The 25,369-nt window shown below is 38.7% G+C and overlaps 2 protein-coding genes across 2 annotated transcripts in view; one reads left to right on the top strand and one right to left on the bottom strand.

Annotated features, from left to right (window-relative positions):
* Positions 1-5: 5 nt before the first annotated feature.
* On the top strand, positions 6-13,133 carry TRMT2A (tRNA methyltransferase 2 homolog A; the record flags this gene model as incomplete). Its single annotated transcript, XM_009639871.2, is given in 12 exon segments — positions 6-466; positions 1,637-1,745; positions 2,224-2,308; positions 2,311-2,344; positions 3,238-3,352; positions 3,613-3,728; positions 4,359-4,470; positions 5,537-5,659; positions 6,279-6,354; positions 6,862-6,978; positions 7,198-7,294; positions 7,635-13,133. Coding segments are annotated over 12 exon segments (1,734 nt in total), but the record flags the coding sequence as incomplete, so codon positions are not given.
* Positions 9,841-25,369, bottom strand: part of DGCR8 (DGCR8 microprocessor complex subunit) — an 18,700-nt gene continuing 3,171 nt past the window's right edge. Inside the window, exons 3-13 of the mRNA XM_009639855.2 lie at positions 25,308-25,369; positions 24,000-24,282; positions 22,162-22,359; positions 20,694-20,795; positions 19,071-19,169; positions 16,671-16,753; positions 15,410-15,510; positions 14,845-14,951; positions 14,505-14,632; positions 13,965-14,078; positions 9,841-13,652 (exon numbers count right to left, since the gene is read on the bottom strand). The exon at positions 25,308-25,369 is cut by the window's right edge and continues 81 nt beyond it. Of these exons, the coding sequence (XP_009638150.1) occupies positions 13,569-13,652; positions 13,965-14,078; positions 14,505-14,632; positions 14,845-14,951; positions 15,410-15,510; positions 16,671-16,753; positions 19,071-19,169; positions 20,694-20,795; positions 22,162-22,359; positions 24,000-24,282; positions 25,308-25,369 (1,361 nt within the window). The 3' untranslated portion in view covers positions 9,841-13,568. The remainder of the gene's footprint in view (positions 13,653-13,964; positions 14,079-14,504; positions 14,633-14,844; positions 14,952-15,409; positions 15,511-16,670; positions 16,754-19,070; positions 19,170-20,693; positions 20,796-22,161; positions 22,360-23,999; positions 24,283-25,307) is intronic.

The following is a 25,369-nucleotide window of genomic DNA, read 5'->3' on the forward strand; positions in this document are numbered from 1 at the left end:
GATACATTAAGGGAGACTTATTTACCTCCGAGATCTATAAAGTAGAAATACAAAACCTTCCCAAATACATCGGGTTTAATGATGTGAAAAAGTTCCTTGCTAAATACGGACTCAATCCTCATAAGATAAAACTTTTTGGGAAGCAGACGTTCGCATTCATAACATTTAAGAGTGAGGAGGAGAGGGACAAGGCCATGAAAGTCCTGCATGGGGTTTTGTGGAAGAGCCGGCACCTGAGCGTTAGGCTTGCCAAGCCAAAAGCTGACCCCATTGCAAAAAAAAGGAAGAAAGAAGAGGAGACGGAGCAGGGAGAGGCGAAGCGTCCGGCTCCATCCAACGCCAGTGGAGAGGAGCCTCTGAGCAAGCAAATTGCAGATGTTGTGACCCCTCTGTGGAACGTGCCCTACGAAGAGCAGCTGGCAAAAAAGAAGCATGAATGTGAACAAGTGCTGCAGAAGCTGACAAAGTAATTCTTGTTTGTAAGGCTACTGTGATGTTTACAAGGCTTGACCTTATGTTGGGATATAGCTAAATTTGCACAAAATGCTATCTCTAAAATAAAGTAAGTTAGAGGTGGGAGAAAACCCAAATCCCTTGACAAAGTAGATAAAAGAATCTGTGATGCTAGGACTTAAAAGCTGTTCCAGCTGACAAAACTTGCTATTGCTGTTCTTGGTCAGCCTCGAAAGATTGCTAAATGAGGGGGCATTGTTTTAAGGTCTGTTGTTCCAGAGGTCTAAGCAGAAGAATGTTTGTACCCTTAAAGTTAAAAAAAAATTGGCACTGTCAAATGGTGTAATAGGCAGTCAATCCATAGAGATGGTAAATTACTATTAGGATTTTCTCTTTAAAAATCCCTTCAAGTTTTTATGCCTGGTCTTCGTAGATCAAAGTATCACTTCTACCTCTTGCCTTACTTACATAGAAAAAATTGGCATTCTTTTCATGCATGGGTACATTGATTAATCTAGTACATAGCTTTATAACTACATTTAACTCTTTATTTTTTCAGGTTACAGCTCTTACAAAGTTGGAGGCGGTTTGCCTGTTAAAAAATTCTTCTGGAAGAAAAATGTTTACTTGCTATTGCTGTTCTTGGTCAGCCTCGAAAGATTGCTAAATGAGGGGGCATTGTTTTAAGGTCTGTTGTTCCAGAGGTCTAAGCAGAAGAATGTTTGTACCCTTAAAGTTAAAAAAAAATTGGCACTGTCAAATGGTGTAATAGGCAGTCAATCCATAGAGATGGTAAATTACTATTAGGATTTTCTCTTTAAAAATCCCTTCCAAGTTTTTATGCCTGGTCTTCGTAGATCAAAGTATCACTTCTACCTCTTGCCTTACTTACTTAGAAAAAATTGGCATTCTTTTCATGCATGGGTACATTGATTAATCTAGTACATAGCTTTATAACTACATTTAACTCTTTATTTTTTCAGGTTACAGCTCTTACAAAGTTGGAGGCGGTTTGCCTGTTAAAAAATTCTTCTGGAAGAAAAATGTTTCATCTGATAATCTGATATCTTTTCCTGCCCTATACAGAAAAAGAAAAAAAAATGGTCTTGTACAATGGTCTTGAACTGTTAACTTCAGTTTTTCTAAATATGTACTTTACAATTTTTGTTTCTGATTTGGGCAGGGAAATAGGAAATAACAACAGAGCTTTATTACCGTGGTTGTTCCTGCAGAAGCAGAAGTATAATAAATTATGTTGCCCAGTAGAGGGAGTGAAAGCATCACCATTACAGGTAACGTAATCCTAGGTGAAGTATGGAATGGGATTAATGAGCTTAGGGCTAAATTAGTTATTTGGTCTTAAGAGACAGTGGACAAACTGAATATTTGACTTGTGACAAATGATGAATTTTAGATGTTGTGGCCTTTCATGTAAATACCACGTGGAAATATCTACAGGAAGCGGAAGAATAGTTACAATTAACTGGATATTCTACCTTTAAAGTGAATATGCTGTCCCTGCAAGCTTGTGTTGTAGGCTAATACATTTTTCAACAGAGGCAATATTTTTCTCTCTAAATAAGAATTCTTACTCATACTTCTTCATTATTGCTGTTATACATCAAAATCCAGGAATATCTTCCATATGAACTGAATGTCCTGTGTCTGTTTGCAAATACATTTAACCATAGGAGGGTTGTTTCAGGAGAAACTTGGCATGTACAAATAAGTGCTATGTAAATATCTTACATAACTTTATTTTAAATCTAGACCGAATATCGCAACAAATGTGAGTTCTTGATTGGGATTGGTGTAAATCAAGAAGACAAAACTGTGGGTTGTCGTCTTGGCAAATATAAAAAGTAGTAAAAGCTTTCCAAGACTACATAAGGTGAGCATAAGTAAAATGAGTTATCCATAAAGGTTTTGATATCGTACTCAAAAATATTTATAAAATTAAATATTATTAAAAGCTTAGTGTTTGTTCTGAGCTTTAAGACCTAAGATATACCAGTCTCAACTTTCAGCAATTCTTTGATGTTTACATCTTGTGCCTAGATCGCTGGGTATTTTTCCCTTGCTCTTGCTCAGCTGTTCTGAGATGGAGGGACAGATACCAGCCGAACACAGCTTTGTTGCAAGCAATGAGATGTATAAGTCTACAATAAAAAGTGTCTGTTACTTGAGAGCTTCTTCCACTAGCGGTAAAGAAATACTCAGAAAAAGGCTTTTTAAAAGGAATTTGAATAACAAAGGTCAATTCCTTCCTTGGATGAAGAGAAGAATCATCCTACAACAAGGAATTAAACAGCAGTTGTAAATTCTAGCAACAATACGTTTTAGAAAAAGGAGTGGTTTCTTTAAAAAGCAATTCAATCCTCAAAAATGGAAACCTTAGAAAGATCATGAGGTGGAATGTTTGAACTTGGTATGAAGCACAGGAGCCAATGAAGGCATTATAGTAAGTTGTGTCATTCTCTGAACGCGGTGGGAAGCTGCCTATATCCTGTCTATAATTTTGGATTGGTTAAAAAGGGGAAGAGGATTGTGAGAAGTAGGGACAGATTATTTTACAGTAGAAGATAGGATCTATTAATCAGTCTCTTTCTTTTTTCATAATTAAGATGCGGAAGTAATTCTTTTCTTGATGAATCAATATAGCCTCTGTTTGTACTTCATATTTTTCATCACTTTGCATGATGAGCTTCTTTTGTTTCAATAAACTATTGAATATTATGAAAGAAAATAGTTCTCTGTTAAGTAACTGAGCTTCTGAAATTGCAGGTCAACTCCTTACTCAGTTTACAGCCCAGAAACCTATGAAGGTCACTGGAAACAGCTCACAGTCCGTACCAGCAGGAGTGGCCACATTATGGCAATTGTTTATTTTAATCCTCAGGTATTTAAGTTGATATACGATGTGCAGCTCAGACACGCAGCTTTAAAATTACATAAATTTGATTTTATGTATAGTGCATGCAGAAGAGAAATAGAATAATTACTTGGTGTACTTTACCTTACATTACTACTCTTCTATTTAGACTAGTCTGATACGTGCAAATGAACAAGTAATTAATATGCTTATAGAAGGCATACACTAAATCATCTCTTTAAGTCACTAAGATGATTATTCTCCCTTCTTTCAAATGAAACCTTCAGAAATTAAGTAAAGAAGAGCTAGCTGACCTGAAAATCTCTCTGGCAAAATACTTCACAGAAGGGATGGGAAAGAGCAGTGGTGTTACTTCTCTGTACTTCGTGGAGGAAGGACAAAGGTGAGGGCCTTGACTTTGCTTTGGGGGATTTTGGTGGTGGCTGGATTCGGTGTTTGCCACAGAAAAGTAGGTAGCGCTTCTATGCCATTATTTTCTCTATTTCATAAAAGTAGCAGCAATGTTATTAACTTGTTGAACAGTTATTTACCTTTTCCACAACAGACTCCTGAAATTTCCCATTCTCCTGTAGCGTTCACAGGATAAAGGCAGGTAGAGTTTTAGTGGGTGAAGCCACTACTAGTTGCTGGCTGTGGAAGTGTTTACTGCGGTAGATTAATAGTTATTATCAACAAGTAACTTCCACCTCCTTTCTTCCCTACTTTATGTGCCTCTTTTAATCTCCCCATCCTCTTCCACAGAGCACAAGGCTCGCACTATCTTAATCTAGAGGCAGCGTAGGTCCTCCTGTTTACATCAGTGGAACAATTGTACACCGTAAGAAAAAAATGGCCAAGAAGACAGTCTTTGGAAGGATATGATAAATGTTGGCCTGCTATAAATTACTGCTTAGTATGCAGCACTACAGTTTTTAAGATGACCGCAGCTTTGGTAAGAATTTTAAGAAACAGATTTGTTGTCTTCTTTTCTTCTTTTATTTTGTCTTCCCATGCCTTGCCCCCTGGCCCCCAGGAAATCTCCCAATCTAGAAGACTTGCCTTTGGAGCACGTGGCTGGTGATAAGTACATATATGAAGAACTCCTTGGCCTAAAATTTAGAATTTCTCCTCATGCATTTTTTCAAGTAAGGATGATACAAAGTTGCTAATTTAACTGCATTTGTATTAATGCCCTTAGACTTGGCTAATGCTGTGTTACAAGGTATTATATTTCTAGAGATTTAATCTTTTATGTATTTGGTGTGATTAAATATCTTTGAGTATTATGTTTGGCTGTAAAAACAGTGAATGAGTGTAAATTGATGTGGGCATGTTGAAGACAACTTTTTTCTTTCTCCTAGATCTTTTTCCTATCATTTGCCTCCTGTTGAACGGCGGACTTTATGCATACAGAGCATGCCATAGCAGTTCAAGAGTCTTTGCAGTACTAACTTTTGTTTGTTTTTCCAAAACTTTTCACTTCCAACACTTTAAAGCCACAGCAGGTAGACTGTATCGTTGAAGTGGAAAGTATTGAAACAGAAAGGAAGTGTATTATCACTTGGTGTCGTAAATACATTGAAGCTAAGCTGTATTTTCTGTTATTTGCCATAGTTTATAGGCTACTTTTTTTTTTCCCCACATAGTGGGCTTTGCTTGTTCTTTAAGACAAAGAATATGCTTGCTTTAGAGGCACCGGTTTAGAAAGCTTATTATATGCTACATCCTTAACCATAATGTATAATTACAGCATTTCTTCGAAGCAGTATTACAAACAACATTAAAATAAAGCTTGCTGAGTTTATTGTCATGGTTACGTTCTCCTGGTTTTGAATCTTTACTACTTTCTACTCAAGGAGGGGGAGTATTTTTAAAGTCTGGACTTCACTTTATCACTTTACATTGTGCTTAATTATTTTGTTTGTCATCTCCTCTAGCTTCCAGACTGACTTTTTAGGCACTGTAGAACAAGTCATGTTTTCACTAGAACGTAGATAACAAAACACTGCTTCTCAGAGAGAATTGAGTGGGACTTTAACAATGGAGTGGTGATCTCTTAATGCCTGCTGGCCTAGGCCAGGTACATGTGATTTTAACTTAGTACGTGAAGTTGACTTGTTTCTTAGAAAAAAGAAAACATGCTTTCCTAAGACTCATTAAAACACATACACTATTTCTGAAGTAGACCTATTTTGACATGTCATTTCACAGGTAAACACGCAAGCTGCAGAAGTTCTGTATACCGCCATTAGGGAGTGGGCACAACTGAGCCAAGAGAGCACTGTACTTGACATTTGCTGTGGTACTGGAACTATTGGGATTTCTCTGGCAAAGGTGAGTAACTTCTTTTCCTGGATATAATCTACAGTAACAGATGTGGATCTTTCTTTAGTTGTGCTTATAATGAAAGAAAATACTTGATGTACTTGAAATGAAACACATTGTATCTTAGTTTTTTCAATTCCTTTCTAAATAAACTGCCTGCAGCTGTTTTTCCAAATCAGTATGAAAGCTCACCCTTGTGTCGAGCAGCCCAATTTATTTTGAAACTACTTCAGTCAAAAGAGGCAGTAGTTCTGTAGGATAGCCAAAATTTACTGCAATCTGTCCACTTAACTAATGAATAACCAACACTTCTTACATCATTTTTACAGCGGAGCTTGCTAGACCAAAAGGAAATCTGTACCCCCCAAAAAAAGAAACATGCCAGCGTAACTGGAGTCTGTCATGTACAGGTTGGGATAAATGGTGTTCATCCCACAACGGCAGTCTAAAAAGTCCCTCTTTATTTGCACAGGTCCCTTCTCAGCCCTTTTTCTGGCTGCAAGGCAGTAATTCTCTTGACCAGGTACTAGTCAGCGTTCATGTGTAGTAGTTAATTGCTGATGCTATGAATAATGGTTAAATTTGCATTTACATACCACAGACGGATCTTTTTTCTTTGATTCTGTAGAAAGTAAAGAAAGTGATTGGAATTGAGCTCTGCCAAGAAGCTGTGCAGGATGCCAAAGTGAACGCCCAGATTAATGGTTAGTTAAGCTAGAATACCAAGACCTTTGTTAAGTACAGCAATCGTATAGCTCGTTTAGCTTTACGTTATCTAAGCAGCTTGGAATTACATGTTGTTGATAGTAACCTTGTCCACTTTAAACATTAATCTCTCTTGACAACAAATACCACGTCAATCTGAGAGATCAGTTTTCCTGTTGACTAAGAGCTAGCGCTTTTTCCCTCCAAAAATACAACATGTCAGTGCAAGAGTGAGATGAAGCCACAGTTACCTTCACAAACAAAACATTAACGGTAGTTAACTTTTTGTGGGGTTTTGCTTTAAGTTCAGACAATGGAAGATGTTCAAGTTACTGCTGTTTAAATGATCAGAAGTACCAGCCATTGTTTAGATTACACTGATTTCAGGGTAGACTAAACAGTTTGTGGTTTCAAAGGCATCAGAACTCAATACCCAGTTTGAGCATACTGACAGATGCTTTGACTAGATACGTACTCTCATACCCTCTTTTCATTTTTTTTTATAGAACTGAATAATATTGAATTTCACTGCGGGAAGGCTGAAGATGTTGTTCCTTCCCTAATTAACGTATTAGCTCCTCAGAACCTGATCACTATTGTAGATCCACCACGAGCAGGGCTGCGTAAGTTTACCTTCTCCTAAGTCTGTTCTCCTAACGGGTATTTTGTGGTGAACCTACGAAAACATCAATGGAATAAGTTAAGCGGGAGGCTTCAGGTATAGCTCAAAGCAACCACGTATTGCAAGAGTTTTGTGCATGCTGGAGTAGACCCTGGAATTTTTCTGTGAGTGTTGATGCATGTGGAACAGGTAATCAGCTGTCTTGGTTTTGATCATCTAGATTCCAAGGTGATTCTTGCCATTAGGAGAGCTGAGCATCTGAAGAAGCTTATCTATGTATCCTGCAATCCCAGAGCCGCAATGAACAACTTTGTGGAGTGAGTATTTCTTGCATTAAGTTGACTGAGTAAATGCGCTAAGGAGAAAAGTACGCGCTTCGTAGGGGGTGAGGGGAACACGGTCATTGGGTTTTTATTTTTAAGCCATACTCATTGAGGTTTACCTTTCACCAGAAGCAGCGGACAGCTGCTGCACAGCAAGCTTGGAACTGTGTTACCCAATACCCAAGTAATGATGGAAGTATTAGGGGTGGTGAATAATCCTGTGGGGGTATTGAGGATTGGGGAAGAAAAACCTTTCTTAGAAGAGCAGCAGTGATGAACAGTATGCTAAAATGTTAATAGTTCCCTCTCCCCTTTCTCTGCCTTTCCTGTCAAGTCTTTGCCGGGCCCCTTCCAACAGAGTGAAAGGAGCCTCCTTCCGTCCCGTTAAAGCAATGGCTGTGGATCTCTTCCCTCAGACCAGGCACTGCGAGTTACTGATCTTCTTTGAAAGGGTCGACTACGCAAACGGCAGCTCTGCTGAAGCAACGCCTGATGCTACTCAAGTCACAGCAGCAGGATACAACTCTGAGACCTTGGATGGTACCAGCCCATCTGCCATTGATGTGAGCCCGGCAACTTCGGCAGCTGCAGGCGCTGCACCTGAAGAGAGGGAATCAACTTGAGTTAACTCCCGAGAGACCCTGTCCAGAAACTACTTTTGCTTGCAAACTGCTTCAGTAACTTTGTTTCTGCAACATCTAGGTAATAAGTCTTTGTACAGCAGAGTAGTTGCAAAGCTTCCGAGTTACTTCATCATGCTCCTTTGAGTTAAATTTCATTATGTACTATTAGGCCAAATCCTGCTTTTCTTCTCCTGCCCTCAGGGGAAAATGTAGGTGAGTGAAGTGCCACACGTGGCGGTCTCACTCTTTAAACAGCTTTAAATAAAGTATTCCACAACGACATTCAGATACAACTGTTTGAAACCTGGGCTGTTTATAACACCGCGCGGTCACTCCCAGGACGGCTGCTACCTGCTGACACCAGGCGGGCAGCGAGGAGGGCCCTGCAGGCTGACTGACGGCTGTACCCAATTCGGGTCACCTTGTTACAGGGACTGGTAACACTCAGCACCTTTTTCAGCTCTGCTAGCCTGTGGGAACAGTGCCGTGTCTTTTCAATGGGCCAGTGAAGATCCAGCAATCTTAAGCCTCCAGTAAATTGCTCCCACGCCAAATCTTCACTAGAAAGCAACAAGCTCATGTTCTAATAAAAATGCTACAGTTTCCACAGTTTTATCCTGAGACTGTGGTGTCACTGACAATACAGTAAAGGCTTTCTGAGATAGTTTCCTACAATGTATGAGTAAAGCTGAGATGACGTCGCTCCAGGCATACCCTCACCAGTGAAAACTTACAGCCAGAAATTAACTGTACAGACACCAGTCGGGGCCGTCCCTCTTGGCAGGAGGAAGTAAGAGATTTTTCATTTTTGATAGAGAGGCTCATTTTCATCTCTGACTGTTCCTAAGTCTGCTCAGCAGCTACCTTCAGTCAAGTACCTCCTACATCACACTGATGTCTAGAAGTTCTGTGGCCCCACTTTTTGAGCCTGTAGTAGCTTCAGAAAGGCTGACCTCAGCCTCATGGAAAGTGTATTAATGGAAGAGCGATGTCACATGCAGTGATTACTGAAGAACGAGAAAAGCAATAGGACTACTACCTCAGCTTCTTCAGTGTTTGAGGCTACAACTGAAGTACTTTTGGACGCAGCGGTTATTTCTACCAAACCACTGCCCTAGACTCAAGAGGATCGTACCTCAGGTAGCTTCCCAGCTGCTTACCTGGAGCCCTGTGCAGCAAGTGGAAGCAGCAGTTGTGTTCCATGCAAGCTGCAGCACAGAGAGCGGACGCTGCCTGACTGTGAGGCCCCGCACCTGAAGCTGCGTGTCCCAGGTACGTGACTGGGTGCACAGAGAAACCTGGCTGAGATGCCGGCCTTGGCACAAGTTGCTCTCTGCTCAGGATTGGTACTTGTGCACAGAGGCTCAGCACCTGGCGTACATTTAACGGATTGCAGTCCATGCTACAGAACAGCCAATACTACTGTGAGAAGGAATAATTGCTTTAAATCTCAAGTTATTGGCCATGCTTCTCATGTACATTGAATACGGATGAACAACAACAAAAAAAATCTATTATTACAGCACAGACTTGCTGGTACCCCTTTCCTTTCCAGTTAGGTCAGCGTGTGACAACAGGTTGTGTCATTTTCAACTGCGACATCATTTAAGTAAAAACACAAATTCCAATTCAAGAAGTCGTCTGAATTCAGTTTCATTCCAAGTGATGCCTAACCACGTAAACATTCAGTTCTGTACCAAAAAAAGTGGTAAGTACTTCCATAACCAATGAGCCTGTACTGATTTAATTTCTATGTAAAAACACCTACAGGAATCAAGGAATAAAAGTTCCTTTTTCTCAATGCGCTTAAGCTATCGTAATACTGATCACACTGGAGCATTTTATAATATCAAACTTTATTGCTCAAAACTAATTGTCTGAAAAATACACATGTAGTACTCAAAGACCAAACACATAGGATTATATGATTGTGCAGAAAAAAAAGCAAGCAGAGGCTCAGTGAAAATGAGGCTTTATAGTTGTACCCATGTAGCACTGGCATCAAGCAACTGCACCCGACACAATCCGTACAGCAACCGCTGTCACCTACTTGGGCAGTACAAATGAATCCCGTTTTTTTTTTTGTTGTTGTTTTTTGTTTTTTTTTTTCCTCACTTTCCTCTCTCAGCTACCCATCGGAATACTGCAACCGATCATTTCATTTGGTTAACAACAGCATGGCTTCTTGCACTTCGCATTCCTTCCCACGGAAGGGTAGGAGGCTATCGCTTCCTGAATTTTACTCCAGAGCCAAAGTACAGTCTACAGAATTAGTAAGAGAATCATGATGCTTTTAAATACTTGGATGTTACAAATGGATTTGTATAAAGCCTATCAGCATCACAGGAAAGTGGAAGTTTACATACAACAGTTAAGTTTATGCATCATATTCTTTCCAAACTTCTGAGTACCCAACTACTTCATCAGTTTCGTTTAATAAATACGTAAGGAAAAGCTGGATGACTGGTGTTTAAATAGGTAGCATCTGACTATTCACTGGAAGTCACAGTAAGTTTTCCATCAGTACCATGAAGATTTGAATGCACACTAATTTAATCCTTAAGGTCAATATACCACACTTTTGTCAAGAAGCACATCATATGCAAAGCAAAAACTGTCTAATTCCCAAAGGGCGGAACAGTTCTTAAAAATACACTCCATCCCTATAAAAATACCCATCCTCCTCCGGATACAGAAGGGATAAATAACAAGTATCAGTGACAAAAGCAGCAGTTGTTTTATGCATTCATACAGTCAAGATCTAAACCTTTACAGCCGATCACCTAGAAAACACACAAGAGTTACACGACAAGTTTAGGATACATCTTGAATCACACTGTAAGTGTTCATGCAGAAGCTGACGTTAATGCAATGATCTATCCTCTATCACAGCAGCTCGTGCTCATGTGCAAATGCAAGACTTACACTCCAAACAATAGTAAACATTAAAACACAAGAATACTTCACAATGACATAAACAGCAGTTCAGTTGTTTGTTCCAGCAGTTATTGCGCTATTTTTCTGGACATCTCCCCAGTTAAAGGCTGCAGCAAGGTCTAATACCATCTTTTTTGTTTGTTTTTGTTTAGAATGCATAATAGACGTTCTAGGCTTTGGTTCTCAATGAAATCTCTGAATGTTTTAATTAAGGGCAATGGTCACCTTATGATTCTGATAGTGGCAGACTGAGGTAATACAGCAATCCTCTTAAAAATAATGGAAACAAATTTGTAAGCGAGGCATCTACGGATATTCTGCAGGCGACCTGCAAACGCGTTGACATTCTGATTTCAGAAAAATAAAAAGATCTGCACGGGTGATTTGTCCTTTACAGTGCCATCCAAGTACAGATTTTTCTGCTGAAAACACATAAGCTGAAGTAAAACCTACCTAAAAGAGTAATACATTTAGGCATAGAAGATACAAGCCCTGTCTTTATGAAAACAAAACAAAAAAACCCCAAAAAACCAACAAAAAGAGAGACAAACAGTCATCACTGCTTGTCACTACTGCACCAGTATTATATACCCTTCAAAAGATGGAGGTTTATTAAAGCTATACAAAAAAAAGCAGAGGCAGTGTTTTTTGTTTTTGTTGCTTAGATAGGCCACTTCTTTAAATAACAGTTTCTGTATAGTCTTCCAACTACCCGTATCCTGTTAGAACAGGATTACAACTCCTGGAACTGAAAAGCTAACACAATAATAAAAAAGGGAGAATTCCTATTTGCAGAGACCTCTGAGCATATCACTCGAACGCGGAAACAGGCAAGACTCCAAGACTCCTCCTGTTTAACCTCAAACATTATATGCAACATGTTAGAGAACATTGGTTTGCGATATAAATTAAAATCCACATATTTCCAAAATAACAGGTGATACTAAAAGGAGGTCTTACAATACTGATGCCAATATTGTTAAAATCCAGTAGGCACTAAATTCATTATACTGCAGCACTCTATATGGAACACGGTAAAAAAACCCAACCCAAACCCCAAAAACGAAACCAAAACCACGCCCTCGAGCCCCCCAGTCCCTGTCCAGGTAAGCGCCAGGAGCTGCAGCAACGGCAAAGACCCGACCCCTTTCACGCCGACGGGAGGATGAGTGTGAAATACAGCAGCACAGCTCTGGGGGACACCACTGAAGCCCCACCGCCGCCTTGGTTTTCACTCTCTCCTTTAAGAACAAGCCAAAGAACCCACCAAGACTGTTCCAAGAGAAGACTTACTGCCATCACCCAGTGAAGAACCCCAGACGAAGAACGAAACCCACCACGCAGTGCTTTCACCACACCCAACACGACTTCTGTGCTTAATTTAAGAAAGCCTCAGATGGCATCACGAGTACTGCCCGTTTCCTAAGATTGTATTTTATAATAGTTGCATATTTGTGATTTTCTTGCTGATCAGTATAACCTGTTATGGTCTCATTCTACTCATTCTGTCATATTCCAAATCTACATTCTAATTTTCATTGCAGAAGTTACACTTTTTCTTTAAAAACTAAAAATGTAATTAAAAAAGTAAAAACAAAGCTTCTTAAAAAACCTAAATTGCTGCAGTTATTTCAGGGTTGTGTTGGTTTTGGTTGGTTTTTTTAAAAAAAAATCTTTGCTTTTATGGTGCAAATTAATTAAGACTTAATTGATCAAGTCAGAGATATTCTGACTCTAAACAAATGAGAAATTGTTTTATTGCTGGGAGATGGGAGTGGAAGGTCTTTAAACACCTCATTGGCAAAATATTTTCAGACTGTTAACCATCATCAGCTGTGTTTTGGCTCCAAGCTTTGAAAACAGCCTTTCAAATGACAGTTTTCATTGTAATCAAATAAATAGGGCTGCATTTCCCCCTTTCAACTGATCTGTAAACTACCATAGGCTCTTTTCAATTAAAACAAACCCCAGTAATTTTGGATATCCCACCTGTTGCTCTTAACACTACCAGGTATACTTGTTCTTTTCAAGTAATAAAAAAATCTGCATACTGTGATCTTGAATAACTAAGCCTGGCAGGAGACAAAAAACAAAACAGAACAAAAGAAACAGCATTACTGGCCTAATCCTATGGCATTAGGAACATTGCTCATCACGTTCACGTATTTGTCACCAAAGTGTCTTATCAGTGCATATTATTATGTGCTGAAATGCAACAAAACTTTTCACAAAAATAGTTTTAGGCATGTTCATACAAGAAGATGTACATATATTTCTTTTATATATACATATATATGAATGTGTGTATACATATAATATCAGCTTCAACCTGTACATAGATATTCTGAATTTCATCCTTGAAACACATCCATTTCAAACATGGATGGCTTTCCAGGAAAAAGTGCTTGATTGAGTTTATCCTGTGTGAACATGCCTGCCCTCTGTGCATTTGCCCAAGTAGAGATCTTTATGATCAATCCTTTAAACGTACATATCTCAGAGGTATTAAAAAAAAAAAAAAAAAACAGAAAAGAAAAAGAAACGAGGAAAAAAGGAATATTGCCCTGATGATGCAAAAAGAACAATGCATAACTGAAGCAGCTTGGATTTTAAAAGTTATCTTGCATTCTGCAGCTAACAATTTTTAAATAATTGTTGAAAATCTAGTTCTTCCGTGTGTTATTGCTCCCCACTTGTAAATTTTCTCATTACACATCGACGGTACACAGAGGTTCACTACCAGGTTGAGCCGATTCCACTATTGTCATCTTGGGTTTCTTTCGTGTTTCCTCCTAAAAGAACATGAAACAAACCCCACCGCATGGTTATAAAGAGAAGATAATAATGAAACACTGGTTTAAAGTTTTGAACAATTCCAGCCAAATTTACGCATCAATCTTTGTGAAAGGCCCATCTGTCCTAATGTTAGAAATAAACTTACCAAAGTAGGTAAAATGAATTTATAAGCCCATTTAAGAGACAGGATGAAAGTCTCTCTAAAAATACACCCCCCACAAAGCACCTCTGCCAAAACTCTAATAATTGGTTAAGTCTGACCCATGGTGTTCTTCCTGTTTGTAAATACAAAAGGGCATATACTCAACTCTTTCTTGTGCCAGTTTTTTCATTTCTTCCTGTAACTTGTTCAGGATGTGCAGATTTGGCTTGTTCTTTTTGGCATACTGCTGAAGTTCTATCACACTTTTATCAGAGGTTTCCTATTCAACAGAACCACAAGCAACAACAGATGAGTTTTTAATGAAAAAAAAAAAAAAATTAAAATATGTGGAGAAGAAATTTAATCGGTGATAGTTGTAATTCCTTAAGTAGTAGTATCTATTTACATGAGTTGGTTAAATATTAAATAGGTTCTGTAATTGCAACCTGAAAGATGCGAGAGTAACAGAATTATTATTGTCAATGAAAGTACTCATCTCATCTTCTGGCCATAGCAAGGTATGAGAATCAATTCAGAAGAATTGAGAATTGCTCATCAAATGCCTTTACTGTGACAGGGAACGCCACTATTATGCCTCAATAGATACCATTAAAGCTTTGCTGTAACTAAATTATAAGACCCAGAAAAATGCAAAAGCAAAACCACAGTCAGGAGGTAGGTTACAGTCAAACAAAATCATGTTCACCTGTTTAACCATCTTGCTACTCTCTCTACCATACATACGCAAAAGAGAGCCCCAATTTTTCACGTGTGGATGCAGTAGCTGTAGGATTTTCTGAGACGCTAATTGTTTCCCCACTCTTTTATTTTTGCCTGTAAAAATAATGAAAATGTGTCAATGCTGGCATGTTACGTAATCAGCTGAACACCAACGTGTACTTGTGTTATTCAAAACAGATACCAGAGAAGAGCAGAGTAAGGATATAACAAGCTAGATAGCTGGACAAGCGCCTACGCAATGGACAACAATTGAGAACAGGAAAAAAGGAAGATGTATCAGAGGTCACGCTAAGTACTGTACTTACACCAGCCTCGCACCGTGTGCTTGCCACAGGTCATGACATATTCGCTCTTCTGATTTTTACCAGGAATCACTTCAAACTTTATGGATGTATCACCCATTCCATGGTTTCTTAAGCACAAACAAAATCAGTATCATATAATAAGTAAAATTACAAACAACCAAAGTGGTTGCAGTTATCTTCGACAGTCATCGCAATGGAATTAGACACAGTAACAATAAGCTTAAAGACATCAATTAATAAAGCGTTCTGTTTTAGATCAGTAACTTGATTTGAATGGAGAAGGCAAGCCCGTGTAAGGAAAAACAAATATATTGTATTTCCCACAACTAAATTCTAATCTCGGAAGACAAGAGGCATAAACAGCAAATATGAATTAAAGGAAGATAGAGCATCAACCAGTTCAATCCACGCCACGTCTCTCATCGCCGCAGCGAGCGCAGTAAGCTTGGCCAGCCCGCAAACCTCCAAGTTACTGACAAACACTGTGGGCACCAGCAGCCAAACAATGTGCCCTGACCCAAACACCTGCACACAACAGAATGTGCTCCTTACTCTGCAGCCTCACCTTTTAAGGCACTCATGGAGAATCTGATACGGAGACAAGAGTCCAGCTTTACTGGTGAGTTCATATACCCGTGAGTCCTCAATACTGATATGGTTAAAATACTACAAAGGAATTGAAAAGGGTTATTGAGCTTTTGCACAAGTAAGGCCTTAATACTGTTCTTAACCCTCATTTCTCCTTTGCAACATTAAACAGATTCTATTACTCTGTGCTTAATACTTAAAATTAAGTATTTTAAAATCCATAATGGAGGTATTTACCAACATCATTAAGACTGCCACACCTAATCATGTTTGCAGACAGAAATTTTAATTCTTTTAACTCCAGTTTTACACTATGCAAGATGGACATAAAAATGACAATCTTACAAATTCTTTATCATCCTTTCTCCCTCAGGACAAGGTTATTTAATTTGTTTTAACTAATTATGAAATTCTACTTACCAAAATGCCGTTTAATAAAAGAAAACATAGCAGCTATTGGAACATTTTGTATTTTATTTTAAAACAATGGAAAAAAATTCTCTGCATCTTCTTAATGACCATTTCAATAGTGTAGGCTATACAATACAATTTTAAGTTAAAGTAAGTGTACAAACAACTCGTTCTGTATTATTAAAACTTTTTAAAATTAGAACATTCCTTCCAGGCTGATCACTAATTTTTCCTTTACTCCTTACTGATTGTCTGTTACAACCTGAATTGTATGGAAGTGAACATATCACTGAAGAACGAGCTATTAAATATTTCCAATACCTGAAAATATAGCACATGGTCTCCACTTAAAGAAAGTTTTCCTTTGGTTTTCTCAAATGTCACTGCCTAAATTATGAAATTTCAGCTGTTTGATCTGGCAATAAGTAGCTTTCATAGCTAAGTGAAAAATGCCTGAGAAGCCTGGGCACTTTTAGTTCTTACTTGGTCTTCTAAGACAATCACATGAAACCAGAATCTAATTCTGAAATTTTCAAGGCATCAGCCAGATGATTCTGGAAGCCAGGACAGTACAGGCAGTCCAGTGTCATGCAGCATTTCAGGGATTTCAGTAAGGGACTAGTTCTCCACATCACAGCAAATTTTCTCATCAGTTCCAATAGGAAAAAAAAGTATTGTCATTGCCATAGATGTTGCGACAGATGAAGAATTTCATATTCCCATCTGAGAAAACATTATGAATTTTCACTAATATTTCTGATATTGAAGTCGTAATGTTTTTAAAAATAGACTCCAACAATGACAGCCAGCAAGCAAGAGTTCAGTACCTCAAGTTCTTCACTGTCTTTGGGCTTCTCCTCAGAGGTCTGTTTAACAAAGTCGGGAATAAGGATTTCCAGTGTAGCTCGAGCTGCGGAAAAGGATTAAACATCTTGATTACATTTATTTTGAACAATGATTGTAAAGAGACAGCAGAATGAAGCACTCTTTAAGCAAGCCTCACTTTTCTCCTAGAAATATCCACTCATATTAGAGACAACTTTACAGATAAGACAGGAATTTTTTTTTTTTTTTAAGTATATTCACTTGCACTTTTAAAGGAAAAAAATCCATTCTACTTGTTCAAGTTAATCATGAAAGTCTCACAACTAATTAAATTAAGAAGGAACTGCTTTTTGCAAATGCCCATGAAAGGAAAAAAAATTATAATCAAGTCTCATTTCAAAACTGACATAGAAGCCTCAGGACCTAAAATTAGAGAGTTGTTATCACCCCTTAGTTGTCATGGCCAAACCATAGTACTGTATCACTAGGGCACTTGGAACCCTGGTATTGTACAAAAAGCACACCCAGAATTTCCCTAATTTTTCACAGCAAAATATCTTTTTTCATGCACAAACAATCCCGGGCTGGGTTTTGGTGATTTAGCTACACTGACGTACTTCACAATTGCAGAAAGTACCACAGGTACATTATACATCTTCACATTTTGAGACGTTATTTTTTTCTTGATCCTTGTGCTGAAGACATTTAAATCTGGAGATAAGTAAGAAGTTCTAATGTGTCAGATAAATTCTCATCTAGATCTTAATTATTCATGTATTTGTTAGACTTATGCAATTAGAACTAATTAACAAGTACATGGAAATCAGTAATCGCATAGTTCAGTGCAATTGTTTTATTACCAGAAAGAGAACCAACAGTTTGAGTGGTTTTTTTGTTTTTAAAGATGGGCAAAGATTTACACTTTGCTAAAATCCATGCACCAGGTGACAGCATAAATATAAAACCCCCAATACATTCTTACCGGTCTGATCATTAGAGACAGACCCTCTTACAGCTACTCAGTATATCTCAATAGTTTACATGCAAGTTAACATCTGAAGTTTCTTCATGGTTTTCTATCCCAGCACATTGTTGAACTGTATTGGGTTTGCACGGCAAGGTTTTGGTAGCGGGGGAGCTACAGGGGTGACTCCTGTGAGAAGCTGTGAAAAGCTTCCCCTGTGTCTGACAGGGCCAATGCCAGCCGGCTCCAAGATGGATCTGCTGCTGGCCGAGGCCAAGTCCATCAGCGACAGTGGTAGTGCCTCTGGGATAACACATTTAAGGGAAAAAATTCCCACAAAACTGCAGAAGAACAGCAGTGGAGAGAGTGAGAATATGCGAGAAAAAACAGCTCTGCAGACACCACGTTCAGTGCAGGAGGGGAGGAGGTGCTCCAGGCCCTGGAGCAGAGATTCCCCTGCAGCCCATGATGAAGACCATGGTGAGGCAGGCTGTCCCCCTGCAGCCCAGGGAGGCCCATGGGGGAACAGATCTCCACCTGCAGCCCTGGGAGGACCCCGCACTGGAGCAGTTTGATACCCAAAGAAAGCTGTGACTGTGCTGGAGCAGGTTCCTAGCAGGACCTGTGAGAGAGAAGCCCAGGCTGGAGCAGGTCTACTGGCAGGGGTGGTGACTCCATGGGGGACCCACACTGGAGCAGTCTGTTCCTGAAGGACTGCACCCCGTGGAAAGGATGGACCCATGCTGGAGTGGTGTGTGAAGAACTGCAGCCCACAGGAAAGACTCATACTGGAGAAGTTCATGGAGAACTGTCTCCCGTGAAAGGGACCCGAGGGTGGAGCAAGGGAAGAGTGTGAGGAGTCCTCCCCCTGAGGAGGAAGGAGCAGCAGAAACAATGAACCAACCACAACCCCCATTCCCTGTAACCCTGTGCTGCTCAGGGGGAGGAGGTAGAGAAAACCAGGAGTAAAATTAAGCCTGGGAAGAAGGGAGGGGTGGGGGAAAGCTGTTTTAAGATTCGGGTTTTATTTCTCATTATCCTACTCTGATTTTGATTGGTAATAAATTGAACTAATTTTCCCAAGTCCAGTCTGTTTTGCCCATGATGGTAATTGGTGAGCGATCTCTCCCTGTCCTTATCTTGACCTATGAGATTTTCATTGTATTTGCTCTCCCCTGTGCAGCTGAGAAGGGGAGTGACAGAGCAGTTCGGTGGGCACCTGGGATCCAGCCAGGGACAAGTCATCACATGAACCTAGGGTTGTCAGAAAACTCTCTGCAACAGTATTTATCACTTTTACCAAAAAGACACGAGTGTACCTTCTTTGACTATTAAAAAAATTATTCCTACTTACTGTTGCAAATATATCACCTTCAAAGCAGAAATGAAAACAGATAAACAATTCAGCAGTTGTATTAAGAAAGAAAAAAAATGTTACCAGCTTTATTCTTGGCAAGTTTTTTGCTGCTGGCAGTTCCTGCCCCATAAGTTACTCCATCAATAATCACTGAGGCTCCAAAAGGTTCACTTGGGTTCTCTGGAGATGGAAAGGAGGGGGGGGGAAGAGAAAACTTTTCAGATCCTCCTATGTAAAATACTCATTATGAACATGAAATACCACCACTATCAAGGTTTGTCATCGTCTTCACTTCAACTTCAAGAGGGATGGAAATGGTTTACTTTTCAGAAAGACTGAAGAATTGCTTACTCCAGTATATGAAAAACTAAGTTTTCCATTAACAGAGACTTACCACCATGTACTTCATTCTTCCAAATGAAGAACTTTTACATTTTAAGAGATCATTTGTAATCTGCCAGAATTCAAACGTTAATTCCAAGGTTTTGCATCATTAACACAGTGTAAATACAAGAGCTACACATTCTGATATTGAAAATAAACCCCCCAAAATTCTCCCCGAGTTTTTGTCTTTCTGAGTGCTAGCATCACTTACACAATCTCCATACAGCCTAAGTCAGGAACTACCAAACTACCTTTCTCACTACTGACACAGAACAAAATTAAAAGCTGTTTAAAAACACAGATATCCATCCAGCATTTCACATAAATCCCACACTAATCATAGAACAACATAGTCTCAGTAACTGTTTAAGTTACTTTTAGTCCACTAGAATGACACTTCTGTTTCCATTCTTCTAATACTATGAGAAAAATGAGTCAACATTTGTACCAACTCAATTCCTACCAACTGCACATGAACTTTCTGCAACGTGCACCAAACTAATAATCTCTCCACTAATATTAGTTATAATTTATCAGTGACCTTAGAGAATAGCCATACAGAATAGACAAACAGTCTACATAGCCATTTCTGGTTTCCATTTAAATTTTAACATCAAGTTATACATACACAATTCTCTTAGGATGAGCATATTTAAATACGAATCTCCATGACAAAACAACAATCATAAATCCTTTAACTGTTCAAGTTTTTGTATGTTAAAAACCCTACATATCTAAAACACCTACTGTATTTTTTGTTAATTGGAAAAAAACTAGAACAGAACAAAACCACAAAAATATCTCAAATTATTGCAGCTTTAGTGATGGTACGTATCTGTCTGCAGAAGTCTTTCAAATTCTTAACAGCTTCATAGCTGAAGGCCTACATACATCTCTTCAAAAACTATTTGGGTTTAATATTTAACCTTTTTTTTTTTTTCAGGATTCTGATGATTCATGAAAATGTGTGCCTTACAATCAGATTTTCTGGACAGCAATGACAAGAAAATTAAGCAAATATTAATTGTGCACAGTAAGCAAAACTGTAATTTCACCAATTCATTCTTTTAGATGCAAATGAGTTACTCAAATCCATTTTCACTTAGGCATAGTTTTTCAAGCAAAATTAAATATGACAGCTCTTATCCTCAAAAGGCATGTTTAAGAGACAGAAAACGTCTCCTAGCTAGAACTTGACTTACAATAGACTTTCAAGACATACCCTAAGAAAAACGTTGAGGTTTATTTTTTTTTTTAGCATGCAGGAGATAAGCCCCACATAACAGCATGCAGACGATTCAAAAAACTTAACAGACTTACCACATTCAAAGAAATTGTAAACAGGGCGAACCTTTAGGACTCGTTGCATATATTCATGCAGTATGCAAACTTCAGATTTCCCATTGGGATTAATGACAAATTCTACAAAAAAAAGAGGGGGGCGAGGGGAAGACAGCTAAGTAGTTCCAGTCTTTAAAAGTCAATTTCTAATACAAATAAATAAATAGCAAGCTGCAAGGGATAAGTGCCCATTCAAATTAAATGCAATGCTGTTGAATCAGACATGGATAATTATGATCTCAAAGTCCATTTTCTCTGAAAAAGTATTGAGAAACAAGTCAGAGAAATTTCTGTCAACAACTGGAATTGCACTAATTACGAGCTAAGTAAAATATTCCATGTCCAATGTTTGCAGTTCCACGGTCTCTGGACCTCTCCACACACAGCATTTTTGGCAGCTAACATCAGTTAGAAATCCTCTAATTTGCTCTTAAACAGAGGTTGCATTTCCCTTTAACAATAGGCACGTAGACTTCAAATCCACAAACCAGAATCACTCAATTTTTTTTCCCCCCCACGAAATCCTGTTTAGCAAGCCACAGGTCAGGTTACTGCCTCCTTGCCCTGGACACGCTCTTTTTGTTTGAAAGGCCTATTTTTTTTTTTTTTCTGCAACAGTATTGTTAGTCAAGAGCACAAACCCTGCCTCATCAGGTACTACAGCCGTATAGAAGAGAAAATTAACATTTAGATAAAGTGCAATAAGTCCTTAATTTGTGGCTCTAAACCTAGAATTTAAGATAAAGTGTATTAACTAAAATTTCAACTGGACCTCCCTGTAACAAGAAATGGTCAATATGCAGCTCCTAAGCTTTAATTCTGCTAAAGAGAAGAAACCCAGGAACATGACAATGTACAAAACAAGAACAAAACCCAGATGACAGGTCTATGGACGTTTTAAAGATCAGATTGCAGTTAATACTACTATGGCTACATGGCCAATACAGATAAAGAGCTAATTCGTCCAGCTTCTCATCAGACACGACATCCATTCTTCATTCCACAGGACACAACTGCACACACAGTTCGTTCTTAACTGTTTCCATCAAACAAAAATTTGTATTTTTAATTGTAGGTTTTAGTTTGGATCAATCTGGCATTTGTAACCAGTCCCTAATTTGGGACCAATTAGAACTGGTATAGAACTGAGAAGGCACTAGCACTGAGTGACTAGGCAGGAGGGTTTTCAGCAACAACCAACAGCAGCAAGTAGCTGAAGGCAGTAACCAGCAACCTTAAATAAAAATCCTTTCATTTATTTTAATAGGAAGTATATTTTGACAGTATTTTCCTTTTACTATGTAATATGATGGATCCAAGAACACAGAATTCTAGAACAAGAAGAAAGTGGACTACTTAAAAAGTTTTTTTCTTTTTTCCAGCCAAGCTTAGAACTGTAATTAGTCTCTTGATACAGAATATTTGAACACCAGGTAAACAAACTAACCTTTCTTTGTAGGTGCATCTTGCACAGACAAGGTAATTAGTTTCTGATTGGCAGGCAGAATAGGCCGCTCAGATTCTGCCTGCTTCCGCTTCATTTCACGATTGAATTGCCGTCTCTCAGCCCACGTTCTGAATTTTTTTACAGTAACTTGTTCAAAGTCAAAACGCTTTTCAAGATAGCGTCTAAAATCTTCCAGATCTAAGAAAAACAAGCAAGTTACTCTATCACTGAGCAAGCATTAAATTCACTATTTCCACTTAAACGCTGCAATTGGTTTTTTAGACTAGGAGCAAAAGTAGTGGCTTTAGTTCATATACTCAAGGTTAAGATGTTATTTTATACTAAACAGAACTAGTTACAAGTTTTCCTGTTACTGAGTCAAATACAAAACTTTTGTGCAAACTGGAAAACAAAACAAAGAACATTTTATTCTGCTACTTGAAGATTTTATCAAGCCCTAACCAGTATAATACCCAACATGATTTGTAACATAAACACTAGTAATCGCTCTACTTATTCACCTTCTCATTACCTGAAGCAAGGTATACAGTGAGTAACAGTAGCTTCCTGAAGCCAAAACTGACTACTGCTGCCTATTTATTAAACAGCGTACCACGAAACACTATATAATGATGCTCCATGAACTGCATGGGTATATGCTGGCCTCCAAACAGAATTTAACACATTCATTTTCACATATAGAGTACTGAAAGACTGCCCCCCTTGAAGTACAGCTGCTTCTCCTTTATAGGATATTTCTGCAGATATAATCTGCAAAAAATAGAGAGTAGCATCCCAAGATGTAAACAAACAAAACCAAGCTGCTGGCATTGTTTCCTTCCACAAGGAATTCCAAATGCAAGTCACACTTATATTTGATCACTCAGGATTTTTTTCAGTAATACAGAACAGATCCTATTTAAAGAGAGAGATAGACAGGTGAACTTCACATAGAAAGTAAGTGCTCACTGGTTTTAGTTTTGCTGCTAAATATTGGTGATTTTTTTTTTCTTAAATCTTTTAGCATGGTTTTCAGACTGAGCAGGACACATGTAATGACAGGGACAAGTTTTATGTTTGAACACTACAAAGGTAAGTCGTAGCCTACAATCCGTATCAGTATTCTGAGCAGCAGTAATTTACATGGATGATACTCTCAGGTATGTAGTTGTGTTAAAGTGGCACATGAGCTTTCTCTCCGAATAACTCTTAAGTTTGGCAGTGATTTTGGCATGACTTCTTCAGGCAGCTTTTTGTACAAAAGCTACCAGACTTGCATAAATAAAATAATGAAGTATCACACCCCTCTGCATGAATACAATTACATTTGCGTAACTTATTCTGCTACACTGGTGCAAATAAGCAAATCTAGTTTAACTGCACCATTTATCTGAAGAGATCATACTGAAAACATATAATTCAGCGAATATAGAGACTGCATAGAAAAGTCCATTTAAAGAAGTCACACAAACACACCTGACAACAGCAGCTCGTATGTACACATTGACTTAATCATTCTTAAACTGAGAAAGTCTACAGGACTAAACTTCCAAAATTTTCACATTTTTGCACGTAAAACCTTTGCATATGGACTCTCAAGTCTTCAGCAAAAATCTCCACCGGATGTTTCTTTTCCTGGTAAAATCAAAATTGATTTCTAATACTGAATCTATTTCTCCAGATTTCTGAATACGAAAAGCCGTGCAGAAAGACAACTGACCACTTGATCTCAGGCAAGATATTATTCAGTTGCCAAGTCTGGAATAAAGCATATGTACCCATCCCAAATGCTATTACCCCAACTCCAGCCAAGAAAAGACTCCACTTTCCATACATACCTACAGATTCATCTTTACATACTTCAACTTTGGCCTTAACTTGTCCTAAGGCTCCTTGTGCTGCATCTCCCCCTGAGGGGTCTTTGTCATCTAGAGGCCCAGAATCAGCAGCAGTAGAATCTGGTTCTTCTGTTTGGCAGTCCAGTTCTGAAGATTTATCTAGGTGCTTTACCGGTGATACTTCCCCATTTGGGGTTATGTCATTGTTTTGTTCCCTTTCCTCATTTTCCTTCATTTTTTTATAATGCAAGCAGGGAATGCTACTAAGGGGAGGATCATGTTTCTGCAAATATAAATGTAATACAGAAAGTTTTAGTACCTCAAGGTCATCAAAAGCAAAACTCAAAACCAAAAGATGTAATCAAGATGGAAGTTACTTTTTAGTCTAGGCTCAAGCTTCTCTTTGGTGAACAATCTTATTCTACTCAAGATCTGAGTACATCCACTCCTACAGTATCTTGGCACTGCCTAACACTGATACTAACCTTCAAAGTGCGTTTGCTGTTTTAGATCCAAATTATGTTCTGTTCTACCACATGCTTTCATAAAATCCATTGAGCTCTCTTGGGGTTTAAGCCCATGACATTAAATTCAATTTCTGCAGATTGCTTGGGTTCACGAACATCACATGCTTACTTCTGTAAGTGTGGACCATAAGCCACAGCTCAGGGTTGTTTATAGCTACAAATAAATGATCCATATATATTTCATGGTGGAATAAACCCAACATTTTTCAGCCACATGCTAGAACAAAGGCACCAAACAGGACTACCTCCAAAAATGGAAAAATAAAACACTAAGAAAAATCATATCCTATTCTCAGAAACAGAGGAGTTGATTTTCACAGAATTGCAAGGGTTGGAAGGGACCTCAGGAGATCATCTAGTCCAACCCCCCCGCTAAAGCAGGTTCTCCTAGAGCATGTTACACAGGACTTCGTCCAGGCGGGCTTTGAATACCTCCAGAGAAGGAGACTCCACAGCCCCCCTGGGCAGTCTGTTCCAGTGCTCTGTCACCCTCAAAGTAAAGAAGTTTCAACTCATATTCATATTCCACTGAAACCTCTTATGTTTCAGTTTGTACCCATTGCCCCTTGTCCTGTTGCTGGGCACCACTGCAAAGAGTCTGGCTTCATCCTCATGACTTCCACCCTTAAGATATTTGTATGTGTTGATCTGTTGGTTTTTCAAGTATCTTCATTCTAACACTGGAAAGAAGCCTGCTAAAGTAGGAAAATATTCAACTGTTTGCAGGAACATATATAACATTTAAATCTCAGTAAGTATTTAAGTAACTGACAGCTCTCACCCTTATGCTTCCTGTTCCCAAGAAGTAAGGTCTAGACCAGGTAACAACTCTAGATTCTCTGT

Source organism: Egretta garzetta, unplaced genomic scaffold (assembly GCF_000687185.1).
Source record: "Egretta garzetta isolate BGI_Z169 unplaced genomic scaffold, ASM68718v1 scaffold25, whole genome shotgun sequence".
NCBI classification, from domain to species: domain Eukaryota; kingdom Metazoa; phylum Chordata; class Aves; order Pelecaniformes; family Ardeidae; genus Egretta; species Egretta garzetta.